Source organism: Pan troglodytes, chromosome 14 (genome assembly GCF_028858775.2).
Source record: "Pan troglodytes isolate AG18354 chromosome 14, NHGRI_mPanTro3-v2.0_pri, whole genome shotgun sequence".
Classification (NCBI taxonomy): domain Eukaryota; kingdom Metazoa; phylum Chordata; class Mammalia; order Primates; family Hominidae; genus Pan; species Pan troglodytes.
In genome coordinates, this window is record NC_072412.2 from 44,663,891 (window position 1) to 44,681,404 (window position 17,514).

At 34.1% G+C, this 17,514-nt stretch overlaps 1 protein-coding gene across 1 annotated transcript in view; it reads right to left on the minus strand.

The window, feature by feature from the left end:
- LRRC63 (leucine rich repeat containing 63) overlaps nt 1–17,514 on the minus strand; it is a 64,815-nt gene that overhangs the window by 13,529 nt on the left and 33,772 nt on the right. Inside the window, exons 7-9 of the mRNA XM_063792504.1 lie at nt 16,618–16,716; nt 12,763–12,899; nt 1,232–1,315 (exon numbers count right to left, since the gene is read on the minus strand). Of these exons, the coding sequence (XP_063648574.1) occupies nt 1,232–1,315; nt 12,763–12,899; nt 16,618–16,716 (320 nt within the window). The remainder of the gene's footprint in view (nt 1–1,231; nt 1,316–12,762; nt 12,900–16,617; nt 16,717–17,514) is intronic.

Consider the following 17,514-nt stretch of genomic DNA (forward strand, 5'->3'; position numbering starts at 1 on the left):
TATGATCATGCCACTGCACTCCAGCCTGGGCGACAGAGTGAGATCCTGTCTCTAAAAATTAAAAATAAAATAAATTCAAAAATTTAAAAAGAGAACAAACAGCATCCTTAAAAAATAGGTAGGAAAAGGGGAAAGTAAATAAATAATAAGTACAAAGTAAAATGAGAAGCAAAAAATTAAATATGTTGGTCATAATAAATATGAACAGACTGAATTCTCCTACTAAAATATAGAGATTGTCACATAGGAAATTAAATAATTGATTTAAATATTTTAAAAGCAAAGATAAAATTATCTCATTCTGCTAAATGGAAGATTACGTTCCTAGGAAACAAAATAAAATGTAGTAAAACTAAATCAGAACTAACAGAAGAAGTTAATGTAAAGAAGTACATAGCTTTTCTCTATTCTGTACTGACAATAATTAGGAACAAGTGGAAATGAGAGAAATATTACATTACATTCATAGTAACAATCACAATCATAAAACACTTTGAAAAGGTTATTAAGACAAATATGAAGTGAGTCATAAATTCCTATGAAGAACATAAAACAAGATCTGAAAAAATGAAAAAAATGTTTTAGAGTAGAAAAATTGATCAAAAATATAAATTCTCCCAAATTTATGAGTAAACTCTATGCAATTGCAATTAAAATTCTAACTTTGTGATTATGTGTGTTGCTGGATGTGCTAGAAATTATACAAAATGATCTCAAAGATTATGTTCTAAAGAGAATAGTTAAGAGACTATTATTGAAAAATAATCTCCCTACTAGTTATTAAAAATTATTCTGAAGTCACAATCAAAACAGTATAGTACTGACCTAGAAGGACATAGATAAACTTCAGACTTTTATTAATGTTAGAAAGAATTGAAGCTTTGCATTAAAATTATATTTTGTATTATTAGCATTTTGCGTAAATGTATTACCTCACAAAAAATAAATGAAACATAATAAGAGCCACAGGTACACACACAGACAAATGGACATAAGTAGCTTATCGTTCTGTTAAGTAGTCATCTGTACTGTTCTTTAAATAATTTCTGGAAATGTTATGTCTTAAAAATACTGTACACCAATCATTCAAATTACATGTTTGGTAAACTTTGTACTTCACAGATTACATTTTATGGCTATTAAATAAATGAAAGGATAGATTTTCTCTATCACAATCATTATTAAATATATAATTAAGGGGCATATAACTTTCTGTGTACTTCCAAAATACCTGAGTTTCTGAATTTCATTTGGAATAAAAGTAAGTTCATTATAGGAAACATCAAGTTCTTCAAGATAAGACAAGGAAAATAACCTTAAATAGAAAGAGAAAATTAATTGTAGAAATGATTATGAATCATTACTGGGAATAAATAAGTACTTGAGTAAGTAGGCAGGAGTATAGAAACCAGATTTCTAAGGTCTTGAAATTTATATAGACTTCTTTTCATTATAGATTGTGTAATTACTATGAAAATTCCTAAGAATTACTCATCTATCCATTAAGACCAGTTTGAGATTTTTGGAGTGGACAAAGCCCTATTTAGAAAAATTTTCATTATCACTAAGATACTTTTTTGTTGGTGTTGTTGCATTAGTTTCCTAACAAATTACCATAATCTGGGTGGCTTAAAGTAACAGAAATGTATTTTCTCACAGTTCAGGGGGCCAGAAGTCGAAATGAAGGTGTTAGCAGGGCTGGTTCCCTTCAGAGGCTCTGAGGGAGAAACTGTCCCTTGCTTCTCCCCCAGCTCCCAGTGGTTGCCTGCCATCTTTGGCATTCCACGGCTTGTGGAAGCATAACTCCAGCCTCTGCCTTTGTCTTCACATGCCTTTCTTATAGGGACAATAGCCATTGAATTTGGGGCTCACCCTTATCCAAGTTAGTATAAGTATGACCTTATATTAACTAACTGCATCTGCAAAGACCCTATCTCCAAATAAGGTCACATTCTGAGGTTCTATATGGACATGAATTTCTGAGGGATGCTATTCAACCCACTACAATTGCATTAAGACTTTTCTAGTAAAATACCTTTGATCTTTCTTTCCATCAAGACAAGTACTTAAAGGTGAGAACCAAAGAATACAAACACTCTGTAAAAACATAGTTGTGCTGTCAGAAGCCCTGACTCCTAGGGGTTGGATGGAAGTGGGAACTGCTTCTTGAAGACTGGAATTGAAGGGCTCAGTATCATAGTCATCATAATCCCTAGTAAACACCCCCTTCTCTGTATGTGCTGTTCTCAAAGACTTTCTTGTTTTCCATGTAAATAAAAGGTGAGAAGTTATTTGTATGATTTTTAACTAAGGCATCATGAGCAGAATTTTTCGCCAACTTCTTACTGTCTTAACATGGCATATAAAGGTCCTCACGATCTGGTCCCGTGCTACTTGTCCAGCTTGCCTCTCACAATCCCCCATATTCCTCTGTGGTCCAGCATTTATTTGCTAAAATTCCCTGAATTAACCAGTTATCACATATCTCTAAATAACACGTAAAATTTCCCCAAGCTTGACTCTGATCATTGTCTTTTCATTTTTTGTCTTGGCTCAGATGTCATCTCTTCCAACAAACTCTTCCCAAATCCTTCAGACTGCGTGAGATGCCTCTTCTGTACTTCTCTGCTTACTCTCTCATAGTACCCATCACATCGTGCAATAAACGTCTGCCTCCTAAAATTATGAGCTTCCAGAGGGCACGGATTCAATTTCATATTTCTATACATCCAGTGCCTTACATACTGTCTAGTACATCGTAAGCGCTGAGTAAATCATAACTGAATGAAAGGAATGGTGACCCCAGTTAATTTAAAATAATTTGCTCCGAGAAGTTAATGAGATTGACTAGGAAAACAAAGGAAATGCCTATTCAATTCAATGTTCATCTCTGACTTCTTATCATCTCTGTAAAGAAAATGTTAATACCATTTGCTCTATCTTTCAGTTCAATATCATATCATTTTCTTGCCTCAGGCAGTTTCTGGAGTCATTCTATCTTCCCTATTACTTTGGCTCTGGCAACCTAGTTTGGTTCCAGGCTTTCACTATGGATGACATATTCCTGCTGATTGTGAGATGTAACAGGTGTAGGCAGCACTGAGGAAGCTGAACAGGTTCTAGAGTTGAAATTTATGTCATCTATATATGATTTTTACAGAGAAAATCTGTTCAGACAGCCTGTTTGGTCTGATACTCTATGTCCCACCAGTACCAAATCTATCACATTTTTTAGGATATGTAAAACTTTTTACATTTACTTCATTGCTTGATTTATTAGCAAATTATTGGCCAATGAGCTGCCTAAACGAGAGCCCTACTGTTAGCTTGCAAGATTAGACTAGCAATAATAATTTCATGTATTAACAGTGATGACCACCACACTGATATAAATATTTATTAAAAGCCTACTATATGGTAATTTAGAATGATCTTTTAACATACCAGTGTAGGATTGTTTTTTACAGGTTAAAAAAATGGAAGCTATAAGAGGTTAAGCAATTTATCCAATTTGGTATGAAATAAAATGTAGCTATCCCTTTTCATCAGATATGTGGAGGCAAGGTAATTTAATCCCCTTCTTTAATAAATAACAATATGGGGAAATAAATGTGTACAATTTCAGATCTGCTGTTAAGACAGGGCTTTCAAGTAGGCTGTTCGGTTCTTTTTGTTCCAAATAGTTTCTCTTTCCCAAAGAACCTACCTGCCAATTAAAGCAAATTGAGTCAAACAAGTAAGGCAAAGATTTGACTCCCTCAGTTGAAGTAGCTATTTCCTATGTCATTTTTCTCCTGCTATCCACTGAGAAAAAGATAAAGACTTTTTGTTTTAACCTTTGTGACAGTTGTTTCTGCATAACCTCAGGGCATGAGTCTAAAACATGTCTCTGTCCTTTACTTTACTTCACCCCACCTCCCTTTTTCTCCCTTTTTTATCTTTTCTACAAAAGCTTTGGGAACAGAAAAAAAAAAAAATTTTGGATTTTTGAAGTGATTTATTATCTTCATTTTATAAGAGAGTTGGAAAGACAAATCAAAGAGCTTTTCATAGTAATAAAGTTCTAAGCATAACATGGGAGTGTTGATCCACTGGCCACTAATAGGAGGCCCCTGTTCTTTCTCCCGCAGAAGCTGAGCTTTCCTGCCTCCATGCTGTCTCACACAGTATGCCCTAAGCTGCTCAAAGCAAAACCTTAGGAACAAAAATGTAGGCCTCAGTAAATGTGTGCTTTACTCAAATAGAATTTTTTTTCTTTATTAACTTCTAATTTGCCCTATATTGAAACAATCGTTACATAATTTCAAAAATATTGCATATTTTATTTTATTTTAGAAATTTAGGTCAAGGAAAAGAGACGAATCTGTGAAAAGAATTGAAAGGATTTTAAAAATAATTTACAAGATTTTTTTTTTTTTTTTTTTTTTTTGAGACAGAGTCTTGCTCTGTCACCAGGCTGGAGTGCAGTGGCGCGATCTTGGCTCACTGCAACCTGCAACTCCCCTGGTTCAAGCGATTCTCCTGCCTCAGCCTCCTGAGTAGCTGGGATTACAGGCACATGCCACCATGCCCGGCTAATTTTTGTATTTTTAGTAGAGATGGGGTTTCACCATGTTGGCCAGGATGGTCTCGATCTCCTGACCTCGTGATTCGCCCACCCCGGCCTCCCAAAGTGCTGGGATTACAGGTGTGAGCCACCACGCCCAGCCAATTTACAAGATTTTCTTACCTAATTTTTGTAACATCCTTGAAGACAAGTATAAGTTTTCTAAACTTTCAGATGGAAACTGAAGTTAAGAGTAGGTCAGGGCTGGGTGCGGGGGCTCACGCCTGTAATCCCAGCACTTTGGGAGGCCGAGGTGGGCAGATCACGAGGTCAGGAGTTCGAGACCAGCCTGGCCAATATGGTGAAACCCCGTCTCTACTAAAAATACAAAAAATTAGCCAGGCATGGTGGTGCATGCCTGTAATCCCAGCTACTTGGGAGGCTGAAGCAGGAGAATTGCTCGAACGTAGGAGGCAGAGGTTGTGGTGAGCCAAGATCGTGCCATTGCACTCCAGCCTGGGCAACAAGAACAAGACTCCATCTCAAAAAAAAAAAAAAGAGTAGGTCAGTAGCTTGCTAGAGTTTGTAGCATATAAGGCACAGAGCTTGCCTCTGAAAGTATCTTGCTTTTTCTACTCTATCACTTTGAGTCTCATGAAACTAGAAAGATCTTGTTAGGAATGGAAAGATAACAGTGAAAGTACTCCATTATACTTTTAGTAAAACTTTGAGAAGGTACCAAAATAATATATCTGGGAAAAAATACATATGCATATTTTAACATATGGAAACTATAAGAAAAAGACTAATAACGAAAATAATTAAAAAGACAATCTTTTAAATAGAATGCTTAGCCACCAAAATAAACAACCATTTTTCTATGTTAGATAATATCTAGAAAAAATATGTATTTTAATTTAAATCCTAACACTAGGGTTTCAAACAAATTGAGTAACCAATTGTTTTATTTAATAAAATACTGTTAAATTAGACTTGAACTGCTAAATTTACGTCACAAACCCCCACTTTGTTCCAGTGTCCCTTTCTCAATAAGGCCTACCTTAGCTACCCCACTTAAAATCACACTCTCCCTTTTACTGTTTTTTCTTTTTCATATCACTTATTGCCTTCTCACATACTATATAATTTATTTATTACATATATTGACTGTCTCCTCCTGGGAGAATGTGATCCCCACAAGAGTTGAAATCTTTGACTGGTTTTGTTTTAGTTTGCTGTTACTGCCATTAACAAATTGCAACACAAACAGTGGCGTACAACAACTCAGATTTATTAATTATAGTTATATAGGTCAGAAGTCTGCAAAGGTCTCACTCTACTAAAATTAAGGCATCAGCAGGACTGCATTGCTATCTGGAGTCTCTAGGGAGAATCTGTTTTCTTACTCATGCAGGCTGTTGGCAGAATTCAGTTCTTTCCGGCTGTAGAACTGAGGCCCTTGTTTTCTTGTTGGCTGTATGCTGAAGGCCATTCCCAGGTTTTCAAGCTGCCTCATTCCTTGACTCATGGCTCCCTTCCTCCATCTTCAAAACCAACAAAAGCAAGTCAAGTCCTCAGGTGGTATCTCTCTGACAAATGCTTCTGCATCCCCCTTCCATTTTTAAGAGCTCATGTGATTTGATTGGGACCACTCAACTAATCCAGAATAATCTCCCTACTTTAAGATCAGCTGATTAGAACCCTTAATTTCATCTCCAAACTTAATTTCCCTTTGCCATGTAATATAACATATTCACATGTTCTGGTAGAATATGAACATCTTTGGGGACCATTATTCTCCCTATCACAGTTCATCCCTAAAGATTCACATCTATCCCACATGCAAAATACATTCACTTATCTCAGTTTCCCGAAAGGTTAACCTTTACAGCATCAACTCCAAGTTCAACATCTCATCTAAATCTCAAAAGTCCCATATCTCATCATCTAAATTAGGTATAGGTGAGGATCCAGATATAACCCATCCAGAAGCACAACTTTTCTCCATTTGTGGATCTATGAAATTAAAGAAACAAGTTATCTGCTCTCAAAATACAATGGTGAGACTGGCATAGGATAAGTTATAGATATTCTGGTTCAAAAGGGAGAAAATGAAAGGTAAACAGGAATTACCAATCCCAAGCAATTTTGAAATAGGACTGAGTAAACTTCATTTGGTTTCAAGGCCTGGGAATAATCAGCTCTGCCACCTGCTTTCCAGTTTCTGCCCTCCTGGCTTCTGGCTCTGTCTTTTAGAATCACAGCTCCACCTTTGGTGCTCCTGGCTTCATCCTCCCCGGTTCCTGGCACCATCCTCTGAATCACCCTCCCTTTTTCATGAAAGTTGGCACACATATTCAGCTGTTTCCTGCCCATGGAATTTTGGAGATCTGACAGCCTTTTTTCATTTCATACTGTCTTTGTCCTTCTTAATACACTCTGGCAACATTTCTATTAGTATAAAATCTTCAAGAACCTAGTGGGTTTCCCATGTATATCATGAGTATTCATTCCATAAGACAAAAGACTTGTCCACAAATTTCGTTCCTAGTTAATCCCATTTCTATTTTTGACTTTGCTGAAATGGCTGAGGCCATGTGACATGAGGTCATCATTAAAAAGGAATGGAATACTGATATATACAACATGGGTGAATCCCCAAAATGTATGTTGAGTGAAAGATGTCAGACTCAAAAAATCATTTGTTGTATCAATCAACTTTTATAATTTTCCAGAACAGGCAAAATAAGTCTATGATGTTAGAAGTCTGGGAATTGACTAGAAATGTACATGGGGACATTTCTAGGGTAAACTTTCTAGGATAATGGGAATACCCCATATCTTGTTTTGGATAGTAGTTATATGGGTGTGTATATTTGTTAAACACTTTAAATCAAATAGCTAAGATTTGTGCATTTTATTGTATATAAATTATACCTAAAAATTTTAGAAAGAAGGAAGACTAGGAGGAAAAATGAAAGCATTGAGGTTACTAATAACTATATATATATATATATATATTTTTTTTTTTTTTTTTTTTTTTGAGGCAGGGTCTTACTCTGTTGCCCAAAGCTCACTGCAGCCTCAACTTCCTAGGCTCAAGTGATCCTCCCACCTTAGCCTCCTATGTAGCTGGGACTACAAGTACATACCACTGTGCACAGCTAATTTTTTGTATTTTTTTGTAGAGATGGGGTTTTACCATGTTGCCCAGGCTCTATGTATTTTTTGTTATAGTAAAATATAGATAACATAAAATCTGCCATTTTAGCCATTATTAAGTATGCCATTCAGCAGCATTAATTACAATTACAGTATTATGCAACCACCAGCACTATATGTATTTCCAGAACTTTCCCATCATCCCAAACAGAAACTCTATATCCATTGAACAGCTACTCCCAATTCTCCCCTCTCTGCTATACCTGAGCCCCCAGTAACCTATATTCCACTTTCTGTGTCTGTAAATTTGTCTATTCTAGGTACCTTATATAAGCACAATAACACAATGTTTATCCTTCTGTATCTGACTTATTCCACCTAGCATAATGTTTTCAAGGCTCATTGTTGTTGTAGCATATACTAGCATTTCATTCTGTTTTCAAGATGAATAATGTTCTATGTATGTATACATCACATTTTGTTTATTCATTAATTAATCTGTTAATGGACATTTGAGTTACCACCTTTTGATTATTGCGAATAAAAACAATTAGGTTTTCCACTGTTTTGTTGATGGACATTTGAATTGCAGACTTTTTCAGGATATTGCAGATAAAACTGCTATGGACATTCCCAAAGAAGTCTTTTTATGGAGGCTAAAATCTACCTTCTCCATCTTACACATGAATGACTGAGCTACTGAAGATAATCAGCAGAAATGCAGATTCGTGTCACCATGAATCCTTGGTTTCCAGTCTCAGCTAAGCCCACAGCATCGTCTCTCAAACATTCACTTTCCTGTGCTCTGTTCTTTTCTGTTCCTCTCAATATCAACACTAAATCATCACAACTTTCTTTAAAACTTCTTTTCAATCATTATTCTTCTTGCTCTCAAAGATTATCTGAAGTTATTTCATAGTAACCTCTCTCAACTGATGCATTATAGGAGCTAAATAAATCTTTGTTGACTAAATGAATTTCCTGTTTTCTTACCCATATAACTATATATTTTACATGTTCATTTTTGGGACCTACCTCCAGTTTTAGGAGATAAGGGTTACTCCTCCTGTTCAAGACCAGAATCTCCACCTGAGCTGATGACTTCTTCCCCTCCCATCTCCTGTGAAATTCTGCATCATCTGTCATCCTTCCACATCTTCAATCTATTCCCTATTGGTTTCTTTCCAACATCCTGTAAATACGCCCGAGTCTTTAAAAAACTAACAATAAAAATGTTTCCAAGATCCCACTTTCTCTATAGCTTTTGTCTAATCATTCTTCTCACATTGCATCTAAAGCTCTACAAAGAATGGTCTACACTCATTATCACCAATTTCTTCCCATTCCATCACAACCCACTGCAAGCTGGCTTTTATTTCCATCATTCCACTAAAACTGTTCTCACCTTTACTCTTACTGAGCTTCTCTATTGTATTTGACACTGTTGGTCATCCTTCTTTTTCAAAATAATCCACTTCCCTGGCTTCCATGATACTCTTGGTTCTCTTTATGCAATTTGAGGCTTTTCCTCAGTCTTTATAATTTCTTCTTTATCTGTCTGTATTTGAAACACAGATGTTTCTCCAGAAATATCTCCAGCACAAAACTCTCCTGTGAGGTTAATAGGTCTAGGTCCAGAATTGTGATGAAAAACAGAAATCTAAAATCAACATGGTAATCTAAAATCAACATGGTAATCTAAAACAAAACCCATTATTTTCCTTCATTCAAACCTCCTCAGCCTTCATTGTCACTCTTGTGCTTAAAAACAACCAATGGCTTCTCCGTGCACTTTAAATAAATTATAAATATTTTCACCTGACCCTCACAGCTTCATGGGATGTAGTCCCTATCCAACTCCTAAACCTCACCTGGGTTTTATTCTAAGCCATGCTGGCTTCCTGTCAGCCTTTGAGGAGTCCAAGCTCTCATTACCTCCCATGTTATTCCCACTGCATGAATATTCTTTTTCTTATTCTTGGACTGGATTTATAAACTTCTGCTTAAATGTCATTTCCTCAGATACACCTTTCTTAGTGACTCAATTTTTTTTTCTCCTGACATCATATTGTTCTTTTCAGTCAAAGCCCTTAGAATGTTTTATATTTATATATTCATATATTTATTATGGTGTTTATTAAAATTCCTGTATCGTGCTCTGGATTCTAAGCCCCATAAGGGAAAAGATCATGCCCCTTTTCCTTTAACAATCTGAACCCAGTGCTTAGGACAGAGCCCAGTATTTAGTAAATACTCAATAAATATATTTTACATGATTGAATTGTTTCACTCTAACTAGAAATCTGGGCATTACCTTGACTTTTTTTTTTTTTACTTTGACTTTTCTGTTCCTTATAGCCTCTATGTCTCAATTCTAGATCTTGCAGGTTTTACTTCAATTTCATAACAATTTGTTCCTCCTTCTCCATGCTCACTACCATTGCCTTGGTCCAAGTTCTCTTCATCTCTTGCTTGAACTACTGCAATGGCCTTCCAACTGGTCACCTTTAATTCTGTTTATCCCCTCACATCCATCCTCCACACTGCCACTAGAATAACGTAAAATATAAGTTTGACTCTACCACTCACATATGGAAAACCTGTAATGGTTTCTTGTTGCATACAGCATAAATTCTTTACCTTAGCTCATAAGGCTTCCTAGATAATCTGGTCCCTGCTTACTGTACCATTTCTTACCACTTGGCATTGCCCTCTAAGCTTCAAAACCAGCAAACTGCTTGTATTTCCCATCTCATGTTATATATGCTGCTTCTTTTCATATACGTTGTAACTTTTCATTGAAGAAATATCCACCCTATCATTGGCCCAACTATCCTTTGTTGTCTCTCCTGTTTAATCCACCTAATTCACACTCAGTCACCTTTGGATCAAATACTACATCTTCCAGGGAACCAACTCTCACCCTTCAGAATGGGTTACATGTAACTCATACATTTTACTGTGTACATCTCCATTATTTTACTTTACTTAATTGTATTCAATTGTCTGCCTTCCTTTTAGGTGGTGAGCTCCTAGGAGCACACAGTATTAATAGATGCTTCATGAACATCTGCTGAATTAATTACAAGAATGAAAGTATAACATTCAAAGTGTATCAGTGCAATTGCTTGTGATGGTAATAATGTCCAAACTCCAGAATTTACATGGAGCCAGAATATCTCAAATATATTACATAATGGTTTGGTTCACTAAATTTCACTCAATTTAATTCAGTTACTGATCTCCAAGTCTCACCACACTCTGTGAGGTCTTCTTTGCTCAGCAAGGTAGAGTTCTGACAACAACCCTTAGATATGAAGAATTCAGCACCTTCATTCTTCACTGTATAAGTGCTGTCCTGGTGAGTTTTCATTGAACAAACTTTGCAAATAAACATTTTTATTATGTCAGAGCTTGCTTGAAGTCTTCTTTGAGGTCAATAAAGTTAAGTTTTCCCCATTATGTTTTTCATTCTTGGCTTTAATATGCTGTCATTCTTCCCTTGATATGCATACATATCCTATGTTATTTAATAAAACTATGCCGCTTTATTTTAGAAACACTAATAGTTTTTAAAAATAGCTTCTGCAAACTTTTTGATTATAATCAACAATTCATACTTATTTGCCCAATATCTAAACAATGAACAAAATGTTGACCTTTTAGTTATAATCACATTTCACTTGCTTTAGGAATTTTTAGTTTAAATGGTAGTTATGATTATTGAAAGTGTATAATTATGATTATAGATTATCCAGTAGGAATTCATGTTTAGATGCTGTATATATACATATATATTTATACATATATAGTTCTGTGTGTGTATATATGTAATTGTATATGTGTTTGTGTCTATATAAACAATTACAGATATGTGTGTACACATGGGTTAGTATACATACATATATTACTTTGCTCTCTCCAATGAGAGGGTCTAGAAGGAATGATATCCTAATGGTGATAAGGATACCCAACACCCAGATCTTGGCTTTTAAACACTATTTTCTAATAAAAGGAAACAGGATTTCCTTAGAGAAATGGCAGATAGTGTCAGGGCAGGGAAAATACAGTTTATGTACTGTGGAAAAATCCGGATGAGTCAAACAGAAATAAAATACCCATATGTAACATTCTTACTTCTTTAGTGTTTATTCTTTCTTTTCATATATGTAACGTGTAATGTGTGATATGTATATGTATTTTATATAGAAATGGTATAATTTTTTAATATAATTTCTTATTCTTTTAAATAACTGAATGTTTATGAATGTACAATTTGTTAGATCATTAATTACAAACAATACTGAATGAACATCTTTATAAATGAATTTGGATGCACTTCCTTAATTACTATAGATAAGACTCTTATTTTGCAAAGTATTATTCAATTATTTATGAGTCCCTTTCTCTTTGCACTGAGAGATTCAATTTGTTAAACTCTGATTGGAATAAGTATCTTGTTTTGACATTTGGTTAAGGTTTTGGTTTAAAATTTTCATTAGGAGTTAAATAACTACTAGTCCATACGTGGGAAGAAACCCATCTCTTTTATGTCCAAATATCAGCATTCTTATGGAGTTGAAAGGGTCTTAGATATCATATAAGCCAATCTCCTTAGTTTATAGATTAGGAAATTGAGGCCAAGAATGGTTAAATTACTTTCTCCAGATCAAATATATAATTATCATCAACTTTAAAGTCAAAGGTCTAGATTTCCTCATCCCAAATTCAGTGCTCTTTCCATATCCAAAAAAGGCTGTCAAGAGGTAGGTGCAAGGCTCTCACCTGAACTGCTTTAGATAATTCCTGTTAATTTAACCCATACTCAGATAACGTGTTTCTAGATGTATAGTCATTAGGCCCATATTAATTGCTCTGTATGTAGCTGGTAGGATTGTTTTTAACACCATAAGAAGAAGTATATTAGCTAATTAGAATAGAATACAAATTACTAAATAGCCAAAAAGCTGTTAGCTGCTTTCAAAGGGGAAATTGATCTTTTTCGAAATTATGAATTATTTTCTGTGTTTATAATCTCAGACCATCAACCTTACCCAATTGGAAGAACAGTAATTAAATTAAAAGCAATGGTGAAAATTCTAAGGAACTCAAGTTGTTGAATTTCAGAAGGAATTTCTTTGATAGGATTATTTCTCAATTTCAGTATTTGTAAATTTTTAAGACATAATATCTGGGGAACAGAAAAGAGAAACAAACATGAGCGGAATAATAAAGTATGCAAATCATTATTTGTTACCTTTTATAAACTCTCTGAACTAATGTACAATCATTATAGCAACATTAATAGGCTATATCATGTAACTCAGTAAATACCCTAGGTCAACCTTCAAAACAAGTGACCAGCATTAATCGGTATGATATGGTGAAATAGTGCAACCACTGTACTCATACACCCTTGACTCAAGAATGGTCCTTTTCTAAGTGTGCAAGTTACCCTTTCTGATCAAGCTCACGGTTTCATACGAGGAAATCACGGAATAATGAGGGAGGAAGGAGGCATCTGCAGAACCAGGAAGATAGGTGGAATTAACCTTAGTGATCAGAGAAGTGTTAGATATCACAGCCAGATTATTTCTGACATCACAGTAATTTCATGTACACTGATTTTTCATGTGAAATTTAAAAAATAGAATAAACCATTTAAATCTATTATCTTCCTCTTAAATTTATACAAATTTTAAAAAGAAAAACAATCTATGATCTTTACTTGATTAGTATATTTTTCTCTGGTGAATATTAACAAGGTCTTATATTAGTTCTCTTTAATATTAAATTCAACCTTGTTATCATCATAAAGGTCCAAAATTGGTGGAGTAGAGCAAGTTCATTCTTGTAATCAGGAAGCATCAGTGCTCCAAGTTTGCCTTTCTTTTCAAAATTATTTTGGCTCTTTGTAATCCTTTGCATTTCTATATAATTTTTAGGATCATGGAGCCATTCATATTTTCTAAAGACCCTTCTTGTGTCTTTGTAGGAATGTGTTCATTTCACCTAAGTTATTTAATTGGTTGGTATACAGTTATTTATAGTATTTTCTTTAAATCTTTTTAATCTCTTAAGGTCAGTAGTGATGTTTCTTCTTTCATCCTGGTCTTTAGTAACATAAGTCTTCTGTCTTTTTCTCTTGTTAGTCTACGTAAAGTTTGTCAATTTTGTTGATTTTTTAAAAGTAATAACTTCTGTTTTTAAATTTTCTCTGTTTTTCTATCTCCTATTTCACTAATTTCTGTACTAATATTTACTTTCCTTGCTTATTCTTTGTTTAGGTTTAGTTTGCCCTTTTTTTCTAGTGGCTTTACATGAAAAGTTAGTTTGAGATATTTCTTCTGTTTTAAAAGATTTACATTTAGCTATAAGTTTCCCTCTGAGTACTCTGTAATGCATCTCAGAAATTTTGGTATGTTGTGTTTTCATTTTCATTTATCTAAAAATATTTTCTAATTTCACTTATAACTTATTCTTTGACCCACTGGTTATTTAGGAGTATGTTGCTTAATTTCCATATATTTGTGAATTTCCAAATTTCTTTCAGTTTTTGGTTTATAATTTAATTCCACTGTAGCCAAAAATAGACTTTTGTAATTTTTCGATCCTTTTAAATTTATTGAGACTGATTTTGTAGCCTAATATATGATTTATCCTGGAAAATGTTCTGTATGAACTCAAGAATTGTGTATTCTGCTGCTACTGGTTTGAGTTAGACCCTAATACATTCCATACAGATTTATTAGGTCTAATTGGTTTATAGTGTTGTTCAATTCTTCTATTTCCCTCCTGTTCTTCTGCCTAATTTTTCTATTCATTATCGAAAGTGGGATATTGAAGTGTCCAATTATTATAGTTGCATTTTCTATTCCTCCAATTCCTTTGGTTTTTGTTTCATATACTTTGGGGCTCTGTTACTAAATAAACATTTGTTTATAAAGTTCTATTATCTGATAAATTGACAAATGTCTCTTTTTATCTCTAGTAACTTTTTTTGCTTTAAAATATATTTTGTCTGATATTAGTATAGTCTCTCCGGCATTTCTATTGTTGCTGTTTGCATGATATGTATTTTCTCATGCTTTTGGCTTCAACCTCTTCAATCTTAAGTGTGTTTCTTTTAATCTTAAGTGTGTTTCCTGCAGACAGCGTATCATTGAATCTGTATAAGAACTTGTATAATTTTGTACAGTTTGACTATCTGTATCTTTTGATTGGATTGTTTGATATATTCACATTTAATGTTATTATTGACATGATTGGATTTACATCTGTCATTTCACTTTTAGCTTTCTATATGTCGTATGTTCTTTTAATTCTTCCTCTACTGCCTTTTTTTGCATCAAGTGAATATGTTCTAGTGTAACATTTTATGACTTCAATAATGTTTTCAGTATGTTCTCTTGAGTTATTTTCTTAGTGATTGTTTAGAGGTTATAATATACACCTTATCAGAATTTACTTCAGATTTATACTAACATAATTCCAGTGAGAATGAAAATGTTCTTCATACATATTCAATTCCTTCTTCCTTTTTTGTCTATAATTTCTACATATATCATATCCATATATGTTACAGACATAACAATACATTATTATACTTATTACTATATCTGATTTTATGACTGTTTAAGAATCTTAGAGAAGAAGACCAAGTATATGTATATAGAGTTTGCTATATTAATCTTCTTTATTTAACATTTCTGCTTCTACCTTCTCCCATCCGAAACTATTTTAGAGGACACTGCAATTTGCCTGATTCAACCATCTTAAAGTTTCCATGAAATCGGTAATAATTTGAATCACCCCACTTACCTCAGTCCCCAGCCTTTTATTCATTGCCTTTATGCCATGCTAACAACTGGGCCTCATTAGCCTGTCCCCCAAACAGCCTCTCTAAGCCTAGATATTACCATCTTCAATGGAATATTTTATCTATAGCTATATAACACAGACCTGCATTTTAATGACAAGTTGATCTCTGTCACTTTAACAATGAGCACTTTATATCTTACAAGTGACTAGCTCTCTTGTCTTCATACATTTATTTTTTAGTGGATGGAGTTTTCTTTGGCAGATACACAAATATTATCTGTATCTACTTAGAAGAAAGGTTAAATTAATGTGAAGAACTCAGATCGCTATATTCCTTGGGAATTCTTGTCAATTTCTCCTAGTCAAATTAATAAAACTGGTGTTATGTATTAGAAAAGAAATAACTTCTCCAATTGAAAATAAAAACATTATATTATAGAGAAAATATGGAAAATATATGTTTTCAATACCATATGATTGAAAGAAGAAAATACATTTGCCAAAAATAAACTCGCTAAAAGACAATACTCTGGAAATCAATTCACAAAACCACCAATTACCCAGTAATCAATGAAGCAATGACTAAAGACACTAAAAACGTAATTTGTCCTAATCACTCATAATGGTTCATTCACTTGAAATGACATTAAATTAGCTCATCCCATATCTGATTATCCTTCATACATTTTATTAAGCAGAATATTATATTTTATCGTTTGGTAATTAAAACTTGTTACAACACTGCATGTTTACTTTGTTTTTAAAGCTTCTGATTGGCACATAAATAAGGTTTATTTTAGATTACATTCAGAGTTAGAAGAATAAATATTTAATATACATTATAGAATTATGAGAACACATTTGAGAGTCTCACTATAACATAGTCTTTGAGGATTACATCATGGGATTTCCTAAGAAAGATGTACTGTACATTTTGTGCTTCTGAAAATAAGCCATTCAAAAGATGCAATCCAAAATACATTTACAGTACTTTATAGTAACTTCAAGGTATTAAAAGATGTCTATTTTTATTATAATTATTATTCACGACAAGTTATATCAGTACATAACAATAAAAGTTGACTCACTTCTGTGGGAAAGTAATGAAGATCATTAAATGATAAATTAAGATATATCAACTGGAAAGCCAAAGGTGTTAAGTCTGGACAATTTAGGATAAAAAAGCCCTAAAAGAAAGTGACAAGAGATAAGGTGTTAATCACTAACAAGGCACAAAATAGTTTACACAAGAGTAAAACAAAATCAGCAAATAATTTGAATGAGAATGTTTTACACAATATACTAACAAGCCTATGCTCCTCGTCCATTCATTTGTTTTAGTCTGTCGTGATAATAATTTCTTTGGTATGTAAAAGATAGAAGCAAAGTAGAAGCACTGTGTATTAGGCTGTTCTCACACTACTACAAAGAAATATCTGACACTGGGTAATTTATAAAGCAAAGAGGTTTAATTGGCTCACGGTTCTCCAGGCTGTAAAGAAAGCATGGCAGCATCTGCTCAGCTTCTGGGGAGGCCTCAGGAAACTTACGATCATAGCAGAAGGTGAAGGGGAAAGCGGTCTTACATGGCCAGAGCAGCAGGAAGACGGGGGAGGTGCCACACACTTTGAAACTAACAGATCTCATGAGAACTCGCTTGGTATCAGGAGAACAGCATCAAGGGGGAAATCCATCCCCATGATCCAATCACCTCCCACTAGGTCCCACCTTCAACACTGGAGATTACCATTGGACATGAGACTTGGTGAGGACACAGATCCAAACCATATCAGACTAAGTATTTATGTATGTGATAAGTGTAGTATTACATGTGTGACAGAATTATTTCAATCAATAACAAGCAAACATTGCTATGTGCTGAAAATAATTGAATCTATTTTATATTTAATTATTTTCTTTACCCCCTTTTTATATCCTCTACCTCTATTTCTCTGATTTCTGTTACTCTAGCATCTATCTGAAAC